At 45.2% G+C, this 25,012-nt stretch overlaps 1 protein-coding gene and 1 pseudogene across 13 annotated transcripts in view; one reads left to right on the top strand and one right to left on the bottom strand.

Annotated features, from left to right (window-relative positions):
• Positions 1-25,012, top strand: part of NTAQ1 (N-terminal glutamine amidase 1) — a 46,183-nt gene that overhangs the window by 15,088 nt on the left and 6,083 nt on the right. For 4 of the 13 annotated variants that reach the window (XR_008667841.2, XR_010135039.1, XR_008667842.2 and 1 more), the window contains exons 4-8: positions 4,777-4,925; positions 5,539-5,663; positions 9,633-9,824; positions 14,463-14,606; positions 14,972-15,147. Coding sequence is in view for 5 of the 13 variants with exons in the window: in XM_019032351.3 (XP_018887896.2) it covers positions 3,839-3,868; positions 4,777-4,925; positions 5,539-5,663; positions 9,633-9,742 (414 nt within the window). In the remaining 8 variants the exon portion in view is untranslated. Of the gene's footprint in view, positions 1-2,535; positions 2,580-3,767; positions 3,869-4,776; positions 4,926-5,538; positions 5,664-6,453; positions 6,559-9,632; positions 10,350-14,462; positions 14,607-14,971; positions 15,148-25,012 lie in introns of those variants that run through there. The other 9 variants (XR_010135040.1, XR_010135041.1, XR_010135038.1 and 6 more) reach the window with 5 other exon arrangements.
• On the bottom strand, positions 21,978-22,058 carry LOC115935747 (uncharacterized; annotated as a pseudogene).

Raw genomic sequence — 25,012 nt, forward strand, 5'->3', positions numbered from 1 at the left:
CCAGGCCTCTCATTGGTCAGCTGTGGGATCCAGTTAGGTTATTTACCCTCTGTCTTCAGTGTCTCCCCCTGGTCAGTGGGGTCGTGAGGCTTAAATGAGATAATGCACAGGAAGCATCTTCCTGGTGTCTGCTACTGGTACTCAGGAAGTGTTGGCAGTTACTGTTAGCAGTGAGTGGTACCTAACCCCTGTTATAGATGGTCCGTGTGCACGAGAAATCATCCCTGTTGCTGAACAGCTTAGCTGATTTTGAGTCGTGGTCTTACTCCCCATCCTAGGGAAACTTGGAGGGGAAGGACCTGTAGCCATGTCTCCCTTACATATCTCATGGCAGCTCAAGGTCGGGAATCCTGTTGCAAGAAGTCTCCGCACACCCTCTGGCAGGTTTTGCTTTGCCTCGCTGCTGTCCTGTTGTAGGGCATGGGTAGGCCTCGCTGAGTGAGCAGAGACACCAGTGAGTAGTAGTGAGTAAAATTCGAGAACACTAAATCCTGAACCCCTTTCTAGATTTACTAAATCAGAAAACTACATTGTTAACGCAGTCTCTGGATAATTCTAATGTGTAGCCAGACTACATATTGCCAAAGTCCCTTCCCATGCTAAATGGATAAAAGTCTATGACATCACAAATATATCTACCACATTAGCCATTTAAAATCATTCCTATAATAATTTCAGGTTGGGCGTGGTGGCTCACACCTGTAATCCCAGCACTTTGGGAGGCAGAGGAAGGCAGATCCCATGAGGTCAGGAGTTCGAGACCAGCCTGATCAACATGGTGAAACCCTGTCTCTATTAAAAATACAAAAATTAGCGTGGTGGCGGGCGCTTGTAGTCCCAGCTACTTGGGTGCCTGAGGCAGGAGAATTGCTTGAACCTGGGAAGCAGAGGTTACAGTGAGCCGAGATCATACCACTGCACTCCATCCTGGGCGATACAGTGAGACTTCATCTCAAAAAAAGAATCATTCCTATAATAATTTCTTTTTTTAAATTTTATTTATGTATTTTTTTTTGAGATGGAGTCTCACTCTGTCACCTAGGCTGGAGTGCAGTGGTGTGATCTCAGCTCACTGCAAACTCTGACCCCCAAGGTTTAAGCAATTCCTCTGCCTCAGCCTCCCGAGTAGCTGGAATTACAGGCATGTGGCACACGCCTGGCTAATTTTTTAATTTTTAGTAGAGATGGGATTTCGCCATGTTGGCCAGGCTGGTCTCGAACTCCTGACCTCAAGTGATCCGCCCGCCTCGGCCTCCCAAATTGCTGGGAGTATAGGCGTGAGCCACTGTGCCTGTCCTCCTATAATAATTTCAAAACAAAAAGTTGAAAGAAAATATGCCTATAGTGCTTCTATCTTAGACCAAATAACATGGAGCAGATGGTGGCATCTGTAGGTGACATCCCCACTCCTAGCACAATCAGTCTTTTCCTGGCAGCTGGGCAGACACTGACCCAACTCAGAGAGTGAGGCCGCTGCTCAAGCCTGCATTCCTTGGCTCCTCATCTGTGCCATGAAGGCAATTTTGGGCCGACTCTTTTCCTTTGCAGTCCTTCAACTGCCTAGTGTATAGGAATGTGGACCTGAACTTACTAGAGAGTTGTGAATAGTCATTGTGTATGCCTTTTCACAAGTTGTACCTTCTTTCTGGAAAGCTGTCCCCATCAGGCAAGATTCTGCAATGGGGTCCTTTCCTCTGTGAAATTCTCTTTGGCCATTGGGCTCCTGTTCTCTTCCTTTCTTGGTTGGCTTTAATTTTTTATTTTTATTTATTTATTTGTTTTTGAGACAGATTCTTACTCTGTTGCCCAGGCTGGAGTGCAGTGGCATGATCTTAGCTCAGGGCAACCTCTGTCTCCTGGGTTCAAGTGATTCTCGTGCCTCAGCCTCCTGAGTAGCTGGGGCTGCAGGTGCATGCCACCACGCCCGGCTCATTGTTGTATTTTTAGTAGAGACGGGGGTCTCACTGTGTTGGCCAGGCTGGTCTCGAACTCCTGACCTCATGTGATCCACCTGCCTCCGTCTCCCAAAGTGCTGGGATTACAAGCATGAGCTACCATGCCCAGCCTTTGGTTGTCTTTTAAAAGGGTTGATCATTTACACACTAATGCTTCTAGCAGCACTATGAGGTAGACCAAGCTTGTCTAACCTGCAGCCTATGGGCTGCATGTGGCCCAAGACAGCTTAAAATGCAGCCCAACACAAATTTGTAAACTTTCTTAAAACATTATGAAATTTTTTTGTGATTTTTTTTTTTTTTTTTTTTTTTTTAGCTTATCAGCTATCGTTAGTGTTAGTGTATTTTATGTGTGGCCCAAGACAATTCTTCTTCCAATGTGGCCCAGGGAAGCCAAAAGATTGGACACCCTTGAGTTAGATACTCCAGTTATCTCCATTTTATAAAAGAGCAGACTGAGGTTGCCGAGGGGAGGGGCTGAGATTGGAACCAGGCGCTTACCTGCTCCTGCCTGCATTGCTCTCCTGCCTGCATTGCTCTCCTGCCTCTGATGTTCTCTGTCCTCCACAATATCCTGCAGCAGTTTACCTGGTTCCCGTTCACTTCTCTGGGAACTTCTTGAAGGTGAGAACTTATCTTTTTCATCTTTGCATCTGCAGTTCAGCAGCACAGTCTTTCACATAGAATAGAGAGTGTGTGGTTCAAAAAAACTGATATGGGACTGGGCACAGTGGCTCACACCCATAATCCCAGCACTTTGGGAGGCAGAGGCAAGGAGATCACTTGAGGCCAGGAGTTCGAGACCAGCCTGGTCAACATGGTGAAACCCCATCTCTACTAAAAATACAAAAATTAGCTGGGTGTGGTGGCGCGCCTGTAATCCCAGCTACTCGGGAGGCTGAGGTGGGAAAATCACTCGAACCCCGGAAGCAGAGGTTGCAGTGAGCCGGGATCGTGCCACTGTGCTCCAGCCTGGGTGACAGAGAGAGACTGTCTCAAAACAACAACAACAACAAACCTGTAATATGAATTAGAAGGTGTTAAGAGAGAAACAGAATTTGGGTAAGGCAGAGATTCTGGCAGGGGGTGGGAGAAGACAAAAAATTGATTCGTGGGAAGAAAGCCTTTAGCTGGAGCTTGTGTGGTGGAAAGAGGTAGAGAAGGTTGCTGCAGATGGAGGGGAATGACATGAGCAGACCCAATGGGAGGCAGTGGTGGACTGTTTGGGGGCATGGAGGATAGGATGTATCTGGGGAAGTCCAGAGAATAGGCGTTCATTTTTGAATCTTTCTGTTTTGCTAAGATAGACTTAGAGCCAAAGGCAGCACTCAGGCTTTTAAAGGCACAGCATCCCTAGTCTTAAGTATTGTTCTTACCTCATAGGATTTATACAGGGCTCAAGTAGAATGATATTTGAGAAAGTGCCTTTTAAACTCTAAGATATTGTAGAAATATAAGATGGTATTACTAATGTTGCTAGGTTGCTTTGATTTCACAGTGCTGTTCTCTATGAGAGCGTTTTTCTTTGGAAGAACTCAGAGCACCACATTGCTCATGTCCCTTGATCACCTCCCTGAAATCCCTTTCAGCTCATCGCTGGTGTTGGGCAGTACCTTGAGTCTGAGAGTGAGGGTGAGAATTAACATCCGCACTGTGACAGAGCTGTGTGGGAAAAGCTGTCTTTTTCTTTCTCCCTTAGTGGCTACAGATGAAAGCTTGGCTAACTTCTTTTTTTAAAAAATAGTTTTTCCTTTCTTTTAATTGCAAAAGTGGTTCCAAACTAGAAATTAAAGTCCTCCTTCTCCTCTCCAGGCTGACCCCCAGAAGCCTCCTTTGTTATTAGTTTGGAGCAGATCCTTGCAGACGTTTTCCTCTGCATTCACATGCATGCAAATGTACTTCTGAATGCGCACGTATGTCTTTATATACAGATAGCTTTTAACAAATAGCAGGTGGGGCCGGCACTGTGGCTCACACCTGTAATTCCAGGACTTTGGGAGGCTGAGGCGGGGGGATCACTTGAGGCCAGAAGTTGGAGACCAGCCTGGCCAACATGGTGAAATACCATCTCTACTAAAAATACAAAAATTAGCTGGGCGTGGTGGCGGGTGTCTGTAGTCCCAGCTACTCAGGAGGCTGAGGCAGGAGAATCGCTTGAACCCAGGAGGCGGAGGTTGCAGTGAGCTGAGATTATGCCACTGCACTCCAGCCTGGGTGATAGAGCAAGACTCTTGTCTCAATAAAAAAAAATAGGTAGGGCCAGGCACCGTGGCTCACGCCTGTAATCCTAGCACTTTTGGAGACTGAGGCGGGTGGATCGCCTGAGGTCAGGGGTTCAAGACCAGCCTTGCCAGCATGATGAAACCCTATCTCTACTAAAAATACAAAAAATTAGCTGGGCATCGTGGTGCGCGCTTGTAATCCCAGCTACTCGGGAGGCTGAGGCAAGAGAATTGCTTGAAGCCGGCAGGTGGAGGTTGCAGTGAGCTGAGATCATGCCACTGCACTCCAACCTGGCTGACGAGAGTAAGACTCCATCTCAAAAAAAAAAAAAAAAAAGTTTCCTAGAAGTAAAATTGCAGTTTCAGAGGATGTGCATTTAATGACTATGAACATTTCCATTATTTAACCATTTCCGTATCTGTGGACATTTAGTCTGTTTTCATGTTTTCAGGGTGTTGTGTTTGCTTTATTCTATTTTGCTATTATAAGGAGGGCTGTAGCAGTCCTATATCCTTTTTAGTGGTAAGGTATGTGTCTGAATACTGGGATTTCATCATTATGAAGTAACTTGGTTAACTTCAGCAACTTTTACTTCTAGGATTACCATGTTGTTTTGCTTCATGTTTCAAGTGGAGGACAGAGCTTTATTTATGATCTCGATACTGTCTTGCCATTTCCCTGCCTCTTTGACACTTACGTAGAAGATGCCTTTAAGTCTGATGATGACATTCACCCACAGTTTAGGAGGTGAGGACATTCAAGATGGATTTACTTATTTTCTGAAGTAAGAATTTGACGATTCCACAGAGGTTCTTTTTTTTTTTTTTGACAATTGTTTTGTAAAGATCTCGTCTGGCATCACCATTGAGTTGATGTTTAAGAATGATGTATTTGCAACACAGGAGATTCAAAATGTTTTAAAGCTTTAAAAGTTATCTATCATATGAAATGTTGTCATTCTTTTAAAATTTTGTGTGATGAGATCTCAAACATTTAATTTCAAGCAGGTTGGGGATTTTTCTTATATTGTTTTTGTTTTTGTGGGGATACCTCGTGCTGTCACCATTGAGAGGGCTGTGAGGGCAGCATCAGAAAATCATGCCTGTTGCCCTTGATACACAAATCAAGTAAATCGAGGCAACCAGATATATTTTTGTGCCTTTGCCTTTCTGTTTCGGGTTTTAGTTGATCATTTCCTATGCTTCTCTAATAGGTAGTAAAGTTGCCTGTATTACTAACCATACAGAAATGCATGAGTAGTTTTGTGCATGTCATAGGAAATGAGTCCATATAAAAATGGAGTTAGAATTTCAAACGTGACGTCTCCCTAATGTGAGTGTATATATTGATTTTTCTGCAGGAAATTTAGAGTGATCCGTGCAGATTCATATTTGAAGAACTTTGCTTCTGACCGATCTCACATGAAAGACTCCAGTGGGAATTGGAGAGAGCCTCCGCCGCCATATCCCTGCATTGAGACTGGAGGTGAGCCAAGATGCCTTCTCAGAGGGGGTTCTGATTGATCACATACACATCAGCATTTTTCCTTAACGGAGGACAAAAGTCAGGTCGTTCTTTGAATAAAACTCCATGAATGAATCCCAGCACTTTGGGAGGCCGAGGCGGGCGGATCATGAGGTCAGGAGATAGAGACCATCCTGGCTAACACGGTGAAACCCTGTCTCTACTAAAAATACAAAAAATTAGCCAGGTGTGGTGACAGGCACCTGTAGTCCCAGCTACTAGGGAGGCTGAGGCAGGAGAATGGTGCGAACCTGGGAGGCAGAGCTTGCAGTGAGCTGAGATCGGGCCACTGCATTCCAGCCTGGGTGACAGAGTGAGACTCCATCTCAAAAAAAAAAAAAACAAAAAACAAAAAATTCCATGAATGATAAGGAGGTCATAGGAAATACTACTTCTGTGTGTGTATTAGATTCAGAAATGAAGGCACAGAGAATAGGACTGGAAGGCATAAGAACATGTGGGAGAGGAAGGGTGTTAAGGATCAGAACCAGGGCACCTGCAAACTGCTGGATTATTGGATGTAGCTACTGCAGGGACACTGAACATCAGGATACTCGCATGCTTGTGTCATTTAACAGTGGGACTAGTAGCACCTTGCCATGGTAGGGTTTTGTGCTATGGTGAAAGAAATCCCCATTGCATCCTTATGATGTGTGAAATGTCACTTTGGCTATATAATAAAATCTGCATTAGAGGGAGGTGAGCGCTAGCAGGTTTTATTGTACCACTTGTCTCATTTATGTGCTTTTAGGCATCAATCCAGTTGATAATTTCCTGACATTTAAGAAGATAAAGGGTCCCTCACCCTATTACTATTGTTTGGCATTCATATGAGTTTGAAGCATTATTTACGTTTGTAAGTAATTCACAACATTCCCACTTAGGGGTGAGATCATCCCAACACCTGGATAATACAGTCTGTGTGAAAGTGCTCTATGAGCTCTGCAGCATGTCAGAAAAATAGGGCAGTAGTGTTAGTACTTCAACAAGGGTCTGAGCGTGGTGGCTCATGCCTGTAATCCCAGCACTTTGGGAGGCTGAGGTGGGTGGACCACCTGAGGTCAGGAGTGCGAGACTAGCCTGACCAATGTGGTGAAACTCCATCTCTACTAAAAATACAAAAATTAGCCGGGTGTGGTGGTGTGTGCCTGAAGTCCCAGCTCCTTGGGAGACTGAGACAGGAGAATTGCTTGAACCGGGTAATTGCTTGAACCGGGAGGCAGAGGTTGCAGTGAGCCAAGATCGCACCACTGCACTCCAGCCTGAGTGACAAGAGCGAGATTCCATCTCAAAAAAAAAAAAAAAAGAAAAAGAAAAAAATAGTTTAACAAGGAAGAAAGTAAAAAATGCATTTGGCATATTTGAGGGGACTGAACACTAAGAGAGGGTTCAAACTCTGATTTTTGAGGCTTTCTGTGAAAAGCTCTCATAATTTAAAAAATTTATATTGGAATTGCTTATCAGCACACAGAGCTGCTTCCTGGCCTCAGTGTGAGAACTGGGGAAGCTCCCTGGTAAGGAGAGGGCTTGAGGGGTCTGCCTTAGCATCTATGGCAACCTGCTCTACAGGTCCTGGTCTGGCCACAGTGTGCCTTTAGCAGCTACCTGTTTCCCCTTGAGATGTGAGCACCTAAGACAGAACCTAGTGCATAGCAGGCATTTAGTGAACCCCTTGTCAGCCCTGGTCCAACTGGGGCAATTCCTTTTGTTTCAATGACTACTAGTCATTGGATGCTGTTTTGTGCTGGGCTTTTGCCAGCCCAATTACTATATGGGCTGCCGAGGTGAGCACTGCCAGCCCAGTTTTCTTTCTTTCTTTTTTTTTTTTGTTGAGACTCTTGTTGCCTAGGCTGGAGTGCAGTGGCAGGATCCCAGCTCACTGCAACCTCCATCTCCCGAGTTCAAGCAATTTTCATGCCTCAGCCTCTGGATTAGTTGGGATTACAGGCATGCACCATCACACCTGGCTAGTTGTTTTTTTTTTTTTTTTGAGACAGAGTCTCACTCTGTCACCCACGCTGGAGTGCAGTGGTGCGATGTCGGCTCACTGCAAGCTCCGCCTCCCGGGTTCATGCCATTCTCCTGCCTCAGCCTCCTGAGTAGCTGGGACTACAGGCGCCCACCACCACGCCCGGCTAAATTTTTTTTTGTATTTTTAGTAGAGATGGGGTCTTACCGTGTTAGCCAGGATGGTCTCGATCTCCTGACCTCGTGATCTGCCCGCCTTGGCCTCCCAAAGTGCTGGGATTACAGGCGTGAGCCACCGCGCCGGCCACACCTGGTTGGTTTTTATATTTTTAGTAGACATGAGGTTTTGCCATGTGGGCCAGGCTGGTCTTGAACTCCTGGCCTTAGGTGATCCTTACGCCTTGGCCTCCCAAAGTGCTGGTATTACAGGGGTGAGCTACTGTGCCCGGCCCATATTAACCAAAAATTAGCCAGGCGTGGTGGTGCACGCCTGTAATCCCAGCTACTCAGGAGGCTGAGGCAGGAGAATCACTTGAATCTGGGAGGTGGAGGTCGCAATGAGCCAAAATTGCACCACTGCACTCTAGCCTGGGTGACAGAGGGAGACTCTGTCTCAAAAAAAAGAAAACAGACTTTAAATTAATGCATGTTTTAGATACATGCCTTATTGGGTATGTTGGATTTAGTTATGGAATTGACTCTTTTTTTTTTTTTTAGTCAAGGTAGGGTCTCAGTATATTTCTCCTACCTTGGCCTCCCAAAATACTGAGATTATAGGCATGAGCCACCACGCTGGCCAGGATTAACTCCTTTTTTTTTTTTTTTTTGAGACGGAGTCTTGCTCTGTTGCCCAGGCTGGAGTGCAGTGGCACAATCTTGGCTTGCTACAACCTCTGTCTCCTGGGTTCAAGCGATTCTCCTGCCTCAGCCTCCCAAGTAGCTTGGATTCTAGGCACCCACTACCACACCTGGCTAGTTTTTGTATTTTTAGTAGAGACGGGGTTTCACCACGTTGGCCAGGCTGGTCTCGAACTCCTGACCTCAAGTGATCCACCCCTCTTAGCTTCCCAAAGTGCTGGGATTATAGGCGTGAGCCACCACGCCTGGCTGCTTTTAATCTTTCTGAGTAAAGGTTGAGAGTAGCGTTTCTTTCTTCTTTTTTTTTTTTTTTTTAGACAAAGCCTTGCTTTGTTGCCCAGGCTGGAGTGAAGTGGCGTGATCTTGGCTCATTACACCCTCCAACTCCCAGGTTCAAACAATTCTCCTGTCTCAGCCTCCTAAGTAGCTGGGATTAGAGAGGTGTGCCACCATACCCAGCTAATTTTTGTATTTTTAGTAGAGATGGGGTTTTACCATGTTGGCCAGGCTGTTCTCTTTTAACTTCTGACTTCAAGTGATCTGCCCACCTCGGCCTCCCAAAGTGCTGGGATTACAGGTGTGAGCCACCATGCTTGGCTCAGAGCAGCCTTTCATCGAGGGCTAATTTAGCCCCCCTACTCTGACATGACCCTTCTGAGGATGCTACTGAACGCTGCATGTTACGAGTTCTCTCCACTCTGGCTGGTGGTGACATGAATTATTTCTAGCCCTGTGAAAGTTCTGGGGATTATTAGACCCACCCTTTCTTGGTGCTTCTTTCCCTGGCCTCATGAAGTTTCATTCTATAGAAGAGAAGATCAGTACTTAGCCAAAGACTCAGGGGGTCCCCTCTGCTGATCTTTGGAGCTCTGACTCTCTGTGTAGTCCCCTCTTCACTGATATTCTGTTTCCCTCAGTTTGGGTGTGTGTGTTTTGTCGTGATTGCATTGAAGTTATACATTCAAGGCCAGAAAACCACAGAAGTGACATTGAGCCCTTATCCATTTGAATAATTTTACCTACTTTTGGTCTTCTGCATTGTTTTATTGCTGTTAAACCAAAATTGTGTTTTCAGCGGACATTCTTTTTTCATATTTTTTTTAGATTCCAAAATGAACCTGAACGATTTCATCAGTATGGATCCCAAGGTAGGATGGGGCGCTGTCTACACACTATCCGAATTTACACATTGGTTTGGCAGTAAAAACTGTTGAACTTGGCCTCAAGATGTGGAACTGTGGAGAAATTCTAGGACATGAACAAGCTATCCTTTCATCGAGGACAGCAAACATTATGGTACAGTTGGCTTGGAATTATGTCTTTCTCTTTTAATTTGATTGAGTGGAAATCTGAGTGAATACAAATATAAATGAACAACATAAAAACTTTTGTTTTGACATGTCAAATTGAAACTTGATAAAGTGCGTAGTTGCTAAGATATTCCTGTGGCTCATGTGTTAAAACACGAGGACTTAAGCCAGTAATCGTTTTTTGTTCAGATAGAGGTGTGGAGGTAGAGCCAGCCCCTCGTGTCTGTTCTGGATGTTTTGTGTCTCTCCAGCTACATTGTAAGTTCCTTGAGGGCAGGGCCATGGCCCATTGCTCTGTGAATCTCACATGCCCATAAAAGGTGCCCATAAAATGTTTTCTTGAACATTTGAATGTGCTATTGTCTGGAAGGGGGTAATATTGTGAGCTGAATCAGCAATAAGTATTAGTCTTTTTGGACTATGGTATTGTTAAAAAGACTGCAGCCCTCTCAGACTTGAGCATTAATTGGCTTATTTATTTATGGCTTTAAATAAAATCGATTTAACATTAGTTTTGTTTTGAAGATTTTTGTGTCACCCTTGATGATCTGAAATACCTAAATATGCCTCAATTGTAGATGAGAACCAGGGCTTTAAAAAATATTTATTACATGTGCCTTCTGGAAGACATCTTGGTTATTTGGCTTTAATCATATCATTCCAAATGAAAGATGTTTGGCATTACATTGGCATATAGTACCAGCTCTCATGTTTTCATGATTCTGCTTTAAAAATGAACAACTTCTTATAGCAAGGATGTCTGACCTTTTGTTCTTAGATGAGCTTTCTACTTATTAAGAAACTATCAGCTGGGCATGGTGGCTCATGCGTGTAATCTCAGCACTTTGGGAGGCCTAGGTGGGCGGATCATGAGGTCAGGAGTTTGAGACCAGCTTGGCCAACATGGTGAAACCTTGTCTTTACTAAAAATACAAAAATTAGCTGGGTGTGGTGGCGGGCGCCTGTAGTGCCAGCTACTTGGGAGGCTGAGGCAGAATTGCTTGAACCTGGGAGGTGGAAGTTGCAGTGAGCTGAGATCATGCTGCTGCACTCCAGCCTGGGTGACAGAGCAAGACTCCATCTCAGAAAAAAAAAAAAAAAAGAAACTGACATTTAATGCTAATCCTCCACCTTATGCTATGGAGGGTTCAAATGTAACCATTTATTTATTTAGAGACAGAGTCTTGCTCTGTCACCCAGGCTGGAGTGCAGTGGCACGATCTCAGCTCACTGTAACCTCCACCTCCCAGGTTCAAGTGATTCTCGTGCCTCAGCCTCCTGAGTAGCTGGGATTACAGGTGTGCGCCACCATGCCCGGCGAATTTTTGTATTTTAGTAGAGACGGGGTTTTACCACGTTGGCCAGGCTGGTCTTGAACTCCTGACCTCAGGTGATCTGCCCGCTTTCGCCTCCTGAAGTACTGGGATTACAGGCATGAGCCACCGCGCCCGGCCCCCTTCCCTAGAAATTTCTGCATAAACTGTCCTTTTATCTGCATGTTATTTTTATTTACTTATTTATTTTGAGACAAAGTCTCACTCTGTCGCCCAGGCTGGAGTGCAGTGGCATGATCTCGGCTCACTGCAACCTCTGCCTCCCAGATTCAAGCGATTCTCATGCCTCAGCCTCCCGAGTAGCTGGGATTACAGGCGTGTACCACCATGCCCAGCTAATTTTTGTATTTTTAATAGAGATGGGGTTTTGCCATGCTTACTAGGCTGGTGTCAAACTCCTGACCTCAGGTGATCTGCCTGGCTCCGCCTCCCAATGTGCTGGGATTACAGGCATGAGCCACCGCACCCGGCCAAATTTGCATGTTATTAAAAGTAGGTATAAATGTGACTGCCAAACTGCCCGGAGCTGCTCCTGTCTGCCTACAGGGTAAACCTGCTCTGCAGGAGCAGTCACAGGGTTGTAACACTACCGCTTCTTTCAAGCTGTTTTCTTTTACCTTCAGCTTGCCCTTGAATTCTTTCCTGGGCAAAGCCAAGAATTCTTATGGGCTCAGCCCTACTTTGGGGCTTGCCTGCTCTGTATCAGATTGATCTGTGCTTGAAGCCAAGCCCACCTTTTTTGTTTTTGAGACTGTCTTGCTCTGTCACCGAGGCTGGAGAGCACTGGTGTGATCTCTGCTTACTGCAACCTCCACCTCCCAGGCTCAAGCGATCCTCCCACCTCAGCCTTCTGGGTAGCTGGGACTACAGGCGTGCCACAGTGCCCAGCTAATTTTTATATTTTTAGTAGAGATGGGTTTTTGCCACATTGCTCAGGCTGGTCTTGAACTCCGGGACTCAAGCAGTCTGCCCACCTCGGCCTCTGAAAGTGCTGAGATTACAGGTGTGAGCCACCGCGCCTGGCCTGTGGTTCCTGGTTCTATGAGCCAGTGGATTCCTTTTTCTCCAGCTTGTACGAGCTGGATTTCTGTCATTTTTAACTGAAAGATAGGTTTTCTTACAAGATTTTTCTTCAGAGTTGTTTATCGGGCTTAGGAACTGTTATTTATGTCTCTCTGTGCTTAATTTTTCTATTTAAAGTTTTTTCTTTTTTTTTTTTGAACCCAAACTAAGACAATTTTTCTTTTGAGGTCAGATTTCTTTCTCTTAATATTCAACATGTGTGAGAAGATTTTCTGTTTGGAAAGAAGATATTTCAAGAAAAGCAGGGGACTAAAGTAGAATTTTGTTTGTTTGCTTCTTTTTGTTTGAGATGCAGTCTTGCTCTGTTTCCCAGGCTAGAGTGCAGTGGCACAATCTTGGCTCACTGCAACTTCCACATCCCAGATTTAAGTGACTCTCCTGCCTCCGCTTCCTGAGTTTCTGGGATTACAGGCATGTGCCGCTACACCTGGCTAATTTTTGTATTTTTAGTAGAGATGGGATTTTACCATGTTGGCCAGGCTAGTCTCGAACTCCTGACCTCAAGTAATCCACCCACTTTGGCCTCCCAAAGTGCTGGGATTACAGGCGTGAGCCACCTCGCCCGACCCCAAGATGAATTTTGAAACCGTAGGCTGCTGGTTGTCCCACCAAATCCATTCTCTTTTCTTACCTTTTCCTTTTTCCTTTTTCCTTTCCTTTCCTTTCTTTTTTTCCAGACAGAGTCTCACTCTGTCACCCAGACTGGAGTGCAATGGCACGATCTCAGCTCACTGCAACCTCCGCCTCCCAGGTTCAAGCGATTCTCGTGTCTCAGCCTCCTGAGTAGCTGGGATTACAGGTGCGCTACCACACCTGGCTAATTTTGTGTGTGTGTGTGTGTGTTTATTATAGTAGAGACAGAGGTTCACCATGTTGGCCAGGCTGGTCTCAAACTCTGGCCTCAAGTGATTCCCCCCACCTCAGCCTCCCAAAGTGCTGGGATTACAGGCATCAGCCACTGCAACTGGCCCCATTCTCTTCTTTTTCTAGAGCAGGAGTTGGCAAATGTTTTCTGTAAATGGCCAAACAGTAAATGTTAGACTTTGCAGGCCATAAGGCCTCTGCCACAACTACTCAACTCTGCCTTTGTAGCCAAAAACAGCAGCCACAGACAATATGTAAATGAATAGGTGTGGCTGAACTCCAATAAAACTTTGCAAAACCTGGGTCTCCTTTCTTGTCTTTGGAGCCCTCCTCCCTCTGTGTCTGTACAGGAGAGCTTTTTCCTTCTTTCTTCTCTCTTCTTTCTTGCCTTTTAAACACTCTGCTCCTTAAAACCACTCCAGCTGTGTCTGTGTTGTTTTATCCAATTCGCGCAAGACAAGCCCTGGTGCTCCTCCACTGATCAGAGCCGTATCAGTGCCATCTTCAAAGCAAAGACCAAGTCCTCACCAGACAACATAATCTGCTCAGCCCTGATCTTGGACTTACAGCCTCCGCAACAGACTCTGCTCCAACTATGAACTTAGGAAGTTAAGGAAAAACGGATTTCTTTTTCCAACTAGAAGCTGGACATCCTAAGTGATTGGTTGGAGGAGTATGTTTGGTTTTCTCTGTCTGGTTCCACGTTGAAAGTAAGAACAACAACAACATGGGGGAAGCCTGCAAGTTTTGACCACGTCCTGATCTCTCCATGCTGATCGCCGCCGAGCTGGGGGTCAGGGTTCTGTTATCATCTGTGCCCTGTTCATTGTCTGCTTGAATATTCCGTCTGTCTGTCTATAGAGAGGAAGAACAATAACCTTCATTATCAGAAACCTCATTCTAAGTTTACTTTTCTGTCTAGGTGTCCTTGTACTTTTTAAATATATAAATATGCTTTTTCACTGAGTAGCAATAGAAGTAGTATTTTTGCTAGGCTTGAGTTGCTTACTATTAAAAAAAATTATACTTACATTTTTATAATAAAACCTAATCTTAGGCTCAGATGCACAACTAAAGAGCAGTGCTTGTTTTTGCTTAATGTTCATATTACAAGATTAATTTTTATTTATAATTAATATATGAACGTGTTCTTTTTTAAAAAATACACAATGTGATGGATAAATCTAATGTCCTTTTTGATAATCACCCTGGTTTTAAGAATGTAACTGTCTAGAGAAACTAACTAATAGAGCTCATTGTGTATTATCTAGAAGTCATTGTATGCCAGGCAATTTTCTGATAATCTGATGGGGTCGGCACTATTTTTAATCCCTGTTTTACAGATGAGGAAACTGATGCAGAGAGAGGTTTTCGTGTAGCTCACCAAGTCACTAGCCAGTGAGTAGTAGAGCCAGAATTCAAATTAAGGAAAAAAAGCACCTGAGAAGCTTCATGCTGCTTTCTGATCACCTCCTTACTCCCTAAGGGTAACCACCATCCTGCTTTCTAACTGCATACATTCATTGTGCCTCTTTCTGTATTTTATATAATTTCATATAAAAATATGTTTGTATATGGCAGAAAAAAATAACAAAAAACAAAAAACAACTTTGCAAAACCAAGAGCTGGTAGATTTGGCCCTTGGGCTGTAGTTTGCTGTCCCTTGTTCTACAGCAATAGAGCTGTGACTGGTGTGTGGCTGCTCTGCCATGGACTACATTTCCCATTCTCCTTTGCAGCCAGTGTGGCCATGTGACCAGCTGAATATAAGAGGAAGTGTGTGTGCCACTTACATGACTGACCTGTGAAACTCCTGCCCACTCCTTCACACCTTTGCCTACTTTCTTACCAGATGAAATGGTGATGACTGGAGTGACCTCGGAAGCTACTTATCAAAGGCAGAAGAGCCACCATCAGCCTGGATTCCTGATAACTGTGGAGCCGAGTTGCATGCCTGCCTAAATAGTATATTGTGGAACTCTTTCATAGGAGACAAACTTATGTATTTTTTAAGTCACAGAATTCTTGGTGAGTTTTGATTTGGCTGTTTAGTCCTCCCTAAATAATTCAGTGCCCATTCAAGCATGTAACGATATTTTTAGCTGGGTCAGAAATAAGAATTTGTGGTGTTCCAGGCCAGGTACGGTGGCTCACGCCTGTAATCCCAGCACTTTGGAAGGCCAAGGCGGGTGGATCACTTGAGGTCAGGAGTTCGAGACCAGCCTGGCTAACAGGGTGAAACCCCATCTCTCCCCAAAATACAAAAATTAGCCAGGTATGGTGGCGCATGCCTGTAATCCCAGTTACTTGGGAGGCTTGAGTATCATTTGAGATATTGCTTGAACCCGGAAGGTGGAGGTTGCAGTGAGCCAAGATTGCACCACTGCACTCCAGCCTGGGCGACGAGTGAGACTCGGTCGAAAAAGAATAAAAAGAATTTGTGGGGTAAGCCTCTGTGTCCTTGCGCAGACTGCCCCCTTAGTGTCCCACAGTTTTTGTGGAATTACTGCCCCTCCCAGAATGTTCACAAACCCTGAACACAGACGTCTATCCAGTCCTGTTGTTTTGCATGAGGTTCAGGAGCCTTGTGGGAAAGAAGCCAAATGGTCTGTGTTCTCATTTAGGGTTCAGACGTGTATAGGCTTGTCCCGTGGGCTAGAGGTCCTCAAAGATGTCTTTGCTAGAGGAGAGAAAAACATGAACAGGTCCCTGAGAGAAAATCAATGTAAGTGAAGATGATATCTGGCTGAGAGGACCAGACTAGATGATTATACATTAGAGTGTTCCTTGATGGCAGGTGCCATGAGAGATGTGCCACAGTGCACCCTTACCCCTACTTTCTTACTCTCTTGAAAGCCCTGTCTCCTGGGAAGGAAAGAAAGAACTGTGTCACTAGGGGCCCCATGTGGCTCTGTGGGAACCTTGGAAGTAGCTGCTGATTTTCCGTAGAACAGTGGACAGCAGTGTTCTGACTGAGTCTGGTATTTTGGTGGTTGAAAGCAGTACACACCATGACCAGTGGCTGGCTCAGTAGTGAAGCAGAAGCATGAGGAAGCCTGCAGGCTGTGGTTTGGATTCTCTTTGAGTCCCCTTTTCATCAGGATTTGATAGAGAAAATGATTTACACAGGACTCTCAGACTGGTAGGGGCTTGTGTACATTCAGCATATAGCAATTAACACCTTGATGATTTGCAGAAATTCTTCATGGAGGATGCTTATTTAAAAGAGCTGGAGGGCTGGGTGTGGTGGCTCATGCCTATAATCCCAGCATTTTGGGAGGCTGAAGTGGGCAGATCACTTGAGGCCAGGAGTTCAAGACCTCTACTGTTGCTGTATCACTGCCCTGGTGATTCAGCAGTGAATCCTGCGCTCATGGATATTACATTCTTGTGGAGAAGACAGACAATGAACTTCTACAATGTGTGGAAGATTGGTTGCTATTTACTGAGTTGGGGAAGATTGTGGGTGGAGTAATTTTGGGGAGGAAGATCAGGAGTTTTATTGGGGGCATGTTAAATTTGAGGTGCCAGTTGGGTGTCTAACAGGAGCTGTCAAATAGGAGTTGGTAGCCGGGTGTGGTAGGCGGAGGTTGTAGTGAGCCTGAGATCACGTCACTGCACTCCAGCCTGGGCAACAGAGTGAGACTCTGGCTCGCTGCTTTCTCTCTCTCTCTCTCTCTCTCTCTCTCTCTCTCTATCTCTCCATATGTATATATGTGTGTGTGTGTGTGTGTGTATATATATATATGTGTGTGTGTGTGTGCGTGTGTGTGTGTGTGTGTGTGTGTATGAGCTGGATAAAGGGGTCCCAGAGTCAAGTGGAGAGATGTAGGATAGGAATATCAAATTGGGAGACATCTGTTAATAGATGACATTTAAAGGTACAGGCCTCTATGATATCATTGAGAGAATGTGTGTGGATAGAGGAAAGGTCCAGGGACCTAGCCTAGGGAGCTTTTATTTAGGGCTTAGGAGATGGGAACACAGATGGAATGGTCATGGAGGAAGGAGGAGAAAACAAGGATGCCCAAAGGAGAAAGTGGTATTAGAAGGGGAGAGGGATCAGCTCTGTCAGATGTTGCTGATCAGTTGAGTAAGTTGAGGACTGGGATGACCGTTGGTTTTGGCAGTGTGGAGGTCTGTGGGCAATTTCAGTGGAGTGATGGGGATGACAGCCTAATTTCAGTAGGTTCAGTAGGGAACAGGAGGAAGGAAGTAGAGTGGTTTGGGAAGGGGGCAGAGAAAGGGGGTGGTACTGCAGGGGGATGTGGGTCAGCAGGGGAGACTGCTGTTTGCCAGGTTCTCAGCTGATTCTTCCATTATGAAGAACGAATTACCCATTTCTGCCCCTCCAAGGAGACCTCTCATGACATCAAAACCTGTCTGTCCTCCAGGGCCACTGTCTCTCAAGCAGGGCAAACACTCCTCAGTTCTCACTCTGTAGGACACTCCCTTTGACTCGATCCATCCCTTGGTTCATGCAGCCCTTCTTCAGCATTGACAGAGAGGAAAGAAAGCTGGATAACTTTCAGGGATATTTCATCCAGGTCATGGGGAAGCCTCAGGCATCACTCCAATAACTCTTTGCTTTTTTTTCCTTGACCTCTTCCCACTTTGCAGTGTTTTCTTCACAAAGCAGCCAAAGTGATCTTTATTTTTTCTTTCTGCTTCATTTCTCCTTCATACAGAGTGATCTGTTAAAAACCAGACTATCTCATTCCCGTTTTCAAACAACAAACCACCACCACTTTGCAATGGCCTCAGCATGTCCTTAAGCTAAATCTACTGTTCTACCCTGGCTCTCAGGCCCTGTGTGGTCTGGATTACGGCTGTCTCTGTGATTTCAGCTCTGCTACTGCTGGCCCATTCCCTGTCCTGCTTCCCCCATTAGGTTTCTTTTGGTGAGCAGGACAAGCTCATTCCTTCCTCAGGGACCTCACATTCTGTTTACCCTGATCTGACCCTTTTTTTTCTCCCTTATCTTCTGTTGGCTGACACTGCCTGACATTGAGGTCTGAGCTCCGAGTCTGGTAATTCTTCCCTGGTGACGTATCTAAAGCTGACTGCCCCAGTCAACATGACAGTACCCTTTTTTCTTCATAGCAGTTATCACTAACTGAAATGATCTTGCACACTTATTTGTTTAAAAGTCTGTTTTCCTTTTTTTTAAATTAAGATGGAGTCTCACTCCGTCACCCAGGCTGGGGTGCAGTGGCGTGATCTTGACTAACTGCAGCCTCTGCCTCCTGGATTCAAAGGATTCTCCTGTCTCAGCCTCCCAAGTAGCTGGGATTATAGGCATGTGCCACCACACCTGGCTAATTTTTGTATTTTTATTAGAGACGGAGTTTCATCATGTTGGCCAGTCTGGTCTCGAACTCTTGACTTCAATTGGTCCGCCCACCTCAGCCTCCCAAAATGCTGGGATTACAGGCACGAGCCACCACACCTGGTCTAAAAGTCTGTTTTCTATCTCCCTCCATTGGACTGTGAGTCCTCCCTGCCTTATTCTCCACTGTAATACAGTGTCTTGGTATCTGATACCTTATAGTAAGCACTCAACAAATATTCCTCAAGTATTCAATAAAGGAACAACTCCTGTCACCAAAGGGGTCTGGAACATCAAGTCCTCCACTCCACTGGATCTCAGGATAATGCTCGAAAACTGCTGCTAAAGTCTTGTGCTTTGAATTATTCCCGTTAACTAGATTCTATTCCTTTTTTAGATGATCTTGTCCTTTTTCAAACCGGTTTTGTCTGCAGTCCCTTCAGCCTTAACTCCGAGCCCTACTCTTCCACCTTTTGGTGTGAAAAGCACGTTATGAATGACTTGCAGAGAGCAAAGAACACCATGGATTTATTTAATTAGTTCTCTCACATTCTTGGCAGGCATCTCATTCCAGCCTCTTGTCACAAACGCAGATATGGAAAGCACCATGTCTATCTAGTGTCTGATATTGAGAGCAGGAGCTCACAGTACACTTTTCCCCTTTGCTCCAAGCTGACCACGCAGCCTAGCACCAGAGAATGAACTATGTCTTTTACCCTGGCAGTCCAGGGAGAATGTGGCTTTGGCCCTGAGCTTTACAGCAGGTATCTGTTCAGGCCAGGCTTTTAATAACATCCATTTATTGGTCAGGCGCAGTGGCTGACACCTGTAATCCCAGCACTTTGGGAGGCCAACGCGGGTGGATCACTTGAGGTCAGGAGTTCAAGACCAGCCTGGCCAACATGAAACCCTGTCTCTACTAAAAATATGAAAATTAGCTGGGCATGATGGCAGATGCCTGTAATCCCAGCTACTTGGGAGACTGAGGCAGGAGGATCTCTTGAACCCGGGAGGCAGAGGTTGCAGTGAGCTAAGATCGAGCCATTGCACTCCAGCCTGGGTGACAGCAAGACTCGGTCTCCACACACAAAAATAAATAAATTTTTAAAAGGCTGGGCACGGTGGCTCATGCCTGTAATCCCAACACTTTGGGAGGCCAAGGCGGGCGGATCACCTGAGGTCAGGCGTTTGAGACCAGCCCGACCAACATGGAGAAACCCCGTCTTTACTAAAAATACAAAAAAATTAGCCAGGCATAGTGGCGCATGCCTGTAATCCCAGCTACTCGGGAGGCTGAGGCAGGAGAATTGCTTGAACCCGGGAGGTGGAGGTTGTGGTGAGCTGAGATCGCACCATCGCACTCCAGCCTGGGCAACCAGAGCGAAACTCCCTCTCAAAAAAAACAAAACAAAACAAAACAAAAAACAAAATTGCATCCATTTATTATCAAGGGAGCAGTCATAGCAGAACTTCACTTAGAGTCAATAGGCAATCTCTCCTGAGGTTTCCATGGGGACCTGGAGTTTTAGAGCAATTTCTGGGAAGAACATTGGAAGGAAATTGTGGGGCAAGATGTTAATACAGTCACACCGTTCTGGCACACTCTGTTTCTGCAGCCGTAAGTGACGGTTGAATCAGTTCCCACTCAAGGCCCACAGGATGCAGAGCTATGTTTGACCTCCTTGGGGCCAGAAGCTGAGGAGATCTTGTCCCTGCCCCTGGAATACAGGAAAAATAAGTTCAAGTCCTTGGCCCCCGTTACAGTTTTGCATTTGCTAGTGACATACTGTGTGACCTTGGGAAAGTCACTTAACCTCTCTGGGCCTTCGTTGCCTCACCTGAGAATTATTTTAAGGCTCAGGTGAGATTGTGTGTGTGTTGGCGGGGAAGAGAATATTTCATACACCGAAAGGTGAAGTGTTATGTTGCTTTTTTTTTTTTTTTCTTTTTTGGAACAGAGTTTTGCTCTTGTCACCTAGGCTGGAGTGCAGTGGCACGATCTCAGCTCACTGCAACCTCTGCCTCTCAGGTTCAAGTGATTTTCCTGCCTCAGCCTCCTGAGTAGCTGGGACTATAGGCACCTGCCACCATGCCTGGCTAATTTTATATTTTTAGTAGAGACGGGTTCACCATGTTGGCCAGGCTGCTCTCGAATTCCTGACCTCAGGTGATCTGCCTGCTTTGGCCTCCCAAAGTGCTGGGATTACAGGTGTGTGTCATCGTGCCTGGCCCCAGATAGCTCATCTAAGCTCTTCGTGTGTATGAACTCAATCCTCAAAACAACAATATAAGGTAGATACCATTATTCTCCTCATGTTACAAATTAGGAAACATAGGCACAGTAAAGTAAAGTGACTTATAGAAAGCCACATAGCTAGTGAGTGTTGGAGACAAGGTTTGAATCTAGGCATTCCCGCTCCAGGGCCTGGCTGCCATCCAATTCCCAGTTCACCCAGTTCCAAGTTCATGCCCACATTCTGTAATCAGATAATGGGTCACTAGCAAGGTGCTGTCTGTTGTAGGGCAGGAGTAGGTCACTGAGCTTCCCCATGGTCGGGATGAAGTGTCCTTCACAGCCGTCCAGCTGAAGTAACTTACCCTGTAGTTACCGCAAATAAACTTTATCAATAAATGTCAAACTTGTTAAAAAGGCAAATGTCCAGAACCTCCCTGAGTGGTTCTGGTTTAGTAAGCATCCCAGTCAGGTCTCAGCGGCAGAGAACAGAAATTGCTTGCTACGTGAATCCAAAAGGCATTTGATTCAAAGTGATGGAAACGGGAAACAAACATCTAGAGAAACAGTCATTCATAGTGAAGTTCTGCTGTGACTGCTCCCTTGATAATAAATGGATGCAATTTTGTTTTTTGTTTTGTTTTGTTTTTTTTGAGAGGGAGTTTCGCTCTGGTTGCCCAGGCTGGAGTGCAATGGTGCGATCTCAGCTCACCACAACCTCCACCTCCCGGGTTCAAGCAATTCTTCTGCCTCAGCCTCCCGAGTAGCTGGGATTACAGGCATGCGCCACTATGCCTGGCTAATTTTTTTTGTATTTTTAGTAAAGACGGGGTTTCTCCATGTTGGTCGGGCTGGTCTCAAACGCCTGACCTCAGGTGTAGCAGTCGGAGATGCACTCACTTCTAGCCCTGGTGCCCAGGCCTGTGAACTCTGGCAGTACTGTCACTGGTTCAGAGCATCTACTACATCTTATGGGACAGAACCCCAGTGTCACCAGGTGGTGTCTGCCAGCGGATACTGTAGCTCAGTCTCCAATGGGCCATTCATTCTACCATCCAGAAGATCACCTACCCCTGGGGACCACGGTAAGATCAGAGCATCTGGGGGGTACCAGCATATGGACCCATTTCTTTTGCTGTGAATGGATTTGTGATCAGAAGCAATGTGGGTGTCTGGCGTTGTGGCAGTGGATGAGGCATTCATTGAGTTGGTAAGTTGCTGGCAGAAGCATGGTGATTAGGAAAAGGAAATCCATGTGTGGAAGAAGTGTTTATTCAAGGGAGGGGAAAAGTCACCTGTCTTCCATTTTGTTTTCAATTAGCAATAATCATGCCCCGGATAAACCTCATTGGCTATGATAGTGCCACACGCAAAGCTCTGTCTTCCCTTTTGGAAGGGATCCCTCATAATTAAGATGCCATAGCTCAGCCTTGGTCTCCACTTAGGGCTTCAGCAGAGAAGGCAGCTGAGTCAGCTCTGGTGAGGGAAAGATGGTGATTGAGTCCATGCACACCTCCGTCCCTGCCCCCATGGCTGCTTGGTTCATGGGCCCACAGTATAAACACAGGGGCACTGTCGGTGACTTGCACAGAGTCAGTCCACACCCTGGTTCTTTAGTGCTGTTTCCAGCGAGGACCTGTAGTGAGCAACCACTTGTGTTACCAATATCCTCAAACCCCATGCCCAGAAATTTTTTTTGTTTTTTTTTTTTTTTTGAGACGGAGTCTCGCACTGTCACCTGGCTGGAGTGCCGTGGTGCAATCTTGGCTCATTACAACTGTCGCCTCCTGGGTTCAAGCGATTCTCTGCCTCAGCTTCCTGAGTAGCTGAGACTACAGGCATGTGCCACCACGCCTGGCTAATTTTTGTAATTTTAGTAGAAACAGGGTTTCACCATGTTGCCCAGGCTGGTCTCGAACCCCTGAGCTCAGGCAATCCACCTTCCTCGGCCTCCTAAAGTGCTGAGATTACAGGCGTGAGCCACCGCGCCCAGCCGAAATCAGCATTTTAATAGCCAGACTCACTCCCTCTTCCCCACCCGGAAGTCTACTGCAGGTGTTCTGGGACCATGTATCATGAAATATGGATTTAGGTATATTGCTAATTTTAAGTGTAATTAGGCTGTTTTTAGTAAGTGGGTAAACTTTAGCACCTTTCCAAAGTGGTGGCTGGTGTGGCTAATTACAGAAAGTGGCAAGAGAGGTCAGGAACTGTATCTCAGCCCATTCATGTTTGGTTGTAAAATGTGCTAATACTCTTGATTTAGGCATCTGGTCAGGTGGGGGAATATTGACTTTCTCCAATCTCTGGATTTTAAGAGCATCTTTTTAGGTCTGATCCTTATGACAGGGCTCAAGTTAGTGGCCCTCTCCAAAAAGGGTGATATTTAGGTTCTTGCATCTCCAATGCCAAACCCCAGTGGTCATGACATTGCATTGCAGAGGTTCCTATAATCTGACAGTTGTTGTATTTCTGGATAAACCCTTTGTTAATAATCATCCTGCTTGTTCCTTATGCTTTTGAATATTGAGAGAACTTATATATTGCAAGGATTTTTGTTGTTGTTGTTGTTTTGAGACAGAGTCTTGCTCTGTCGCCCAGGCTGGCGTGCACGATCTTGGCTCACTGCAGCCTCCGCCTCTGCAGGGATTTTTGTTTCAAAACTTGGAACCCAAGGTGCACATCTTAAATATCTAAGGCAGCAGGCATTTTAAAGTAAACAGAGTCACAAAAAGTGTGGCTGAACTTGATTCTGTAATTACCTCATTGCGGGAACTAATAATTCCTGTCAGTTCTGAGCAATATTAATCCTTACAGGAATTACACCAGAATAAAGTATATGTTTGGGCACTTCCCCAAGTATCGAAGGCACCGTCAGGAGTTGTTTTACATGATTGCCTCAGGGGAAACATAACAATAGTTATGCTTTATATATTTTTAACAAGAAATGTCACTTAAATGAGATCCTTTTGCTTTCCTGTCTTCTGTCACTTAAATGATTTTTCCACCTGTTAGACTTCTAGGCATCTTGGAAACTTTCAAAAACAAATGAATCAATTTTTTTCAATTTCTGTGGAGGGCAATCCAGATATTTATCTATAGAAATGACCTGTGACCATCCCCTTTGACTTAGGAATTCCTCATCTAGGAATTTATCTGACAGATATATACTGCACATATATAAAATGGTGGATACACAAGGAAACTCATTGTAGCTGTGGGCATAACAACAGGAAGTTGGAAACCACCTGTAGGCTTATCAACTGGGGGCTGATGAAATGTTTATGTTTCTTAAGCTGAGTGATGGCTTAAAATTTTTTTAAAAATCTGTCTATACATATAGATATATATATTTTTGAGACAGAGTCTCCCTCTGTCACCTAGGCTGGAGTACAGTGGCACAATCTCGGCTCACTGCAACCTCTGCCTCCCTGGTTCAAGCAATTCTCCTGCCTCAGCCTACCAAGTAGCTGGGATTACAACTGTGAACCACCATGCCCAGCTAATTTTTGTATTTTTAGTAGAGACGGTGTTTCCCCATGTTGATGAGGCTGGTCTGAAACTCCTGACTTCAAGTGATCCGCCTGCCTCAGCCTCCCAAAGTGCTAGGATTATAGGCATAAGCCACTGCACCCAGCCAAAATTTAAAAAAAAAATCTTAAACATGATATAAATATTCTTTTGTATGTATTAGTTGGTGCAAAAGTAATTGCAGTTTTTGCCTTTACTTTCAAATTAAACATATTAAATATGTAATAAACATATATATAATACAATTAAATTTAAAGAGCAAGTGGAAATCTGTACTAAAAGATAAAAACATGTATTTGCTTATATTTGTACAGAATATCTATAGGAATATCCAGTATCCAGTACCAAATTGGTAATATTGGTTGCTTCTGAGAAGAGAACTGGGTGGCTAGGGTCACGGGAGGGAGAGAAACTTCATTGTGTACCATTTTGTGTTTTTAAGTGTTGTGAGCCCTGTGAATATATTACTTATTAAGGGTAGAATTGACTGGGCGCAGTGGCTCACGCCTGTATTCCCAGCACTTTGGGAGGCCGAGGCAGATGGATCACCTGAGCTCAGGAGTTCAAGACCAGCCTGACCAATATGGTGAAACCGCATCTCTGCTAAAAACACAAAATTTAGCCGGGCGTGGTGGCATGTGCCTGTAGTCACAGCTACTCGGGAGGCTGACACAGGAAAATCGCTTGAACCCGGGAGGTGGAGGTTGCAGTGAGCCAAGATCATGCCACTGTACTCCAACCTGGGCTACAGAGCAAGACTCTGTCTCAAAAAAATAAAAAAAGAATTAAAATTAAAAAAA

Source organism: Gorilla gorilla, chromosome 7, assembly GCF_029281585.2.
Source record: "Gorilla gorilla gorilla isolate KB3781 chromosome 7, NHGRI_mGorGor1-v2.1_pri, whole genome shotgun sequence".
Classification (NCBI taxonomy): Eukaryota; Metazoa; Chordata; class Mammalia; order Primates; family Hominidae; genus Gorilla; species Gorilla gorilla.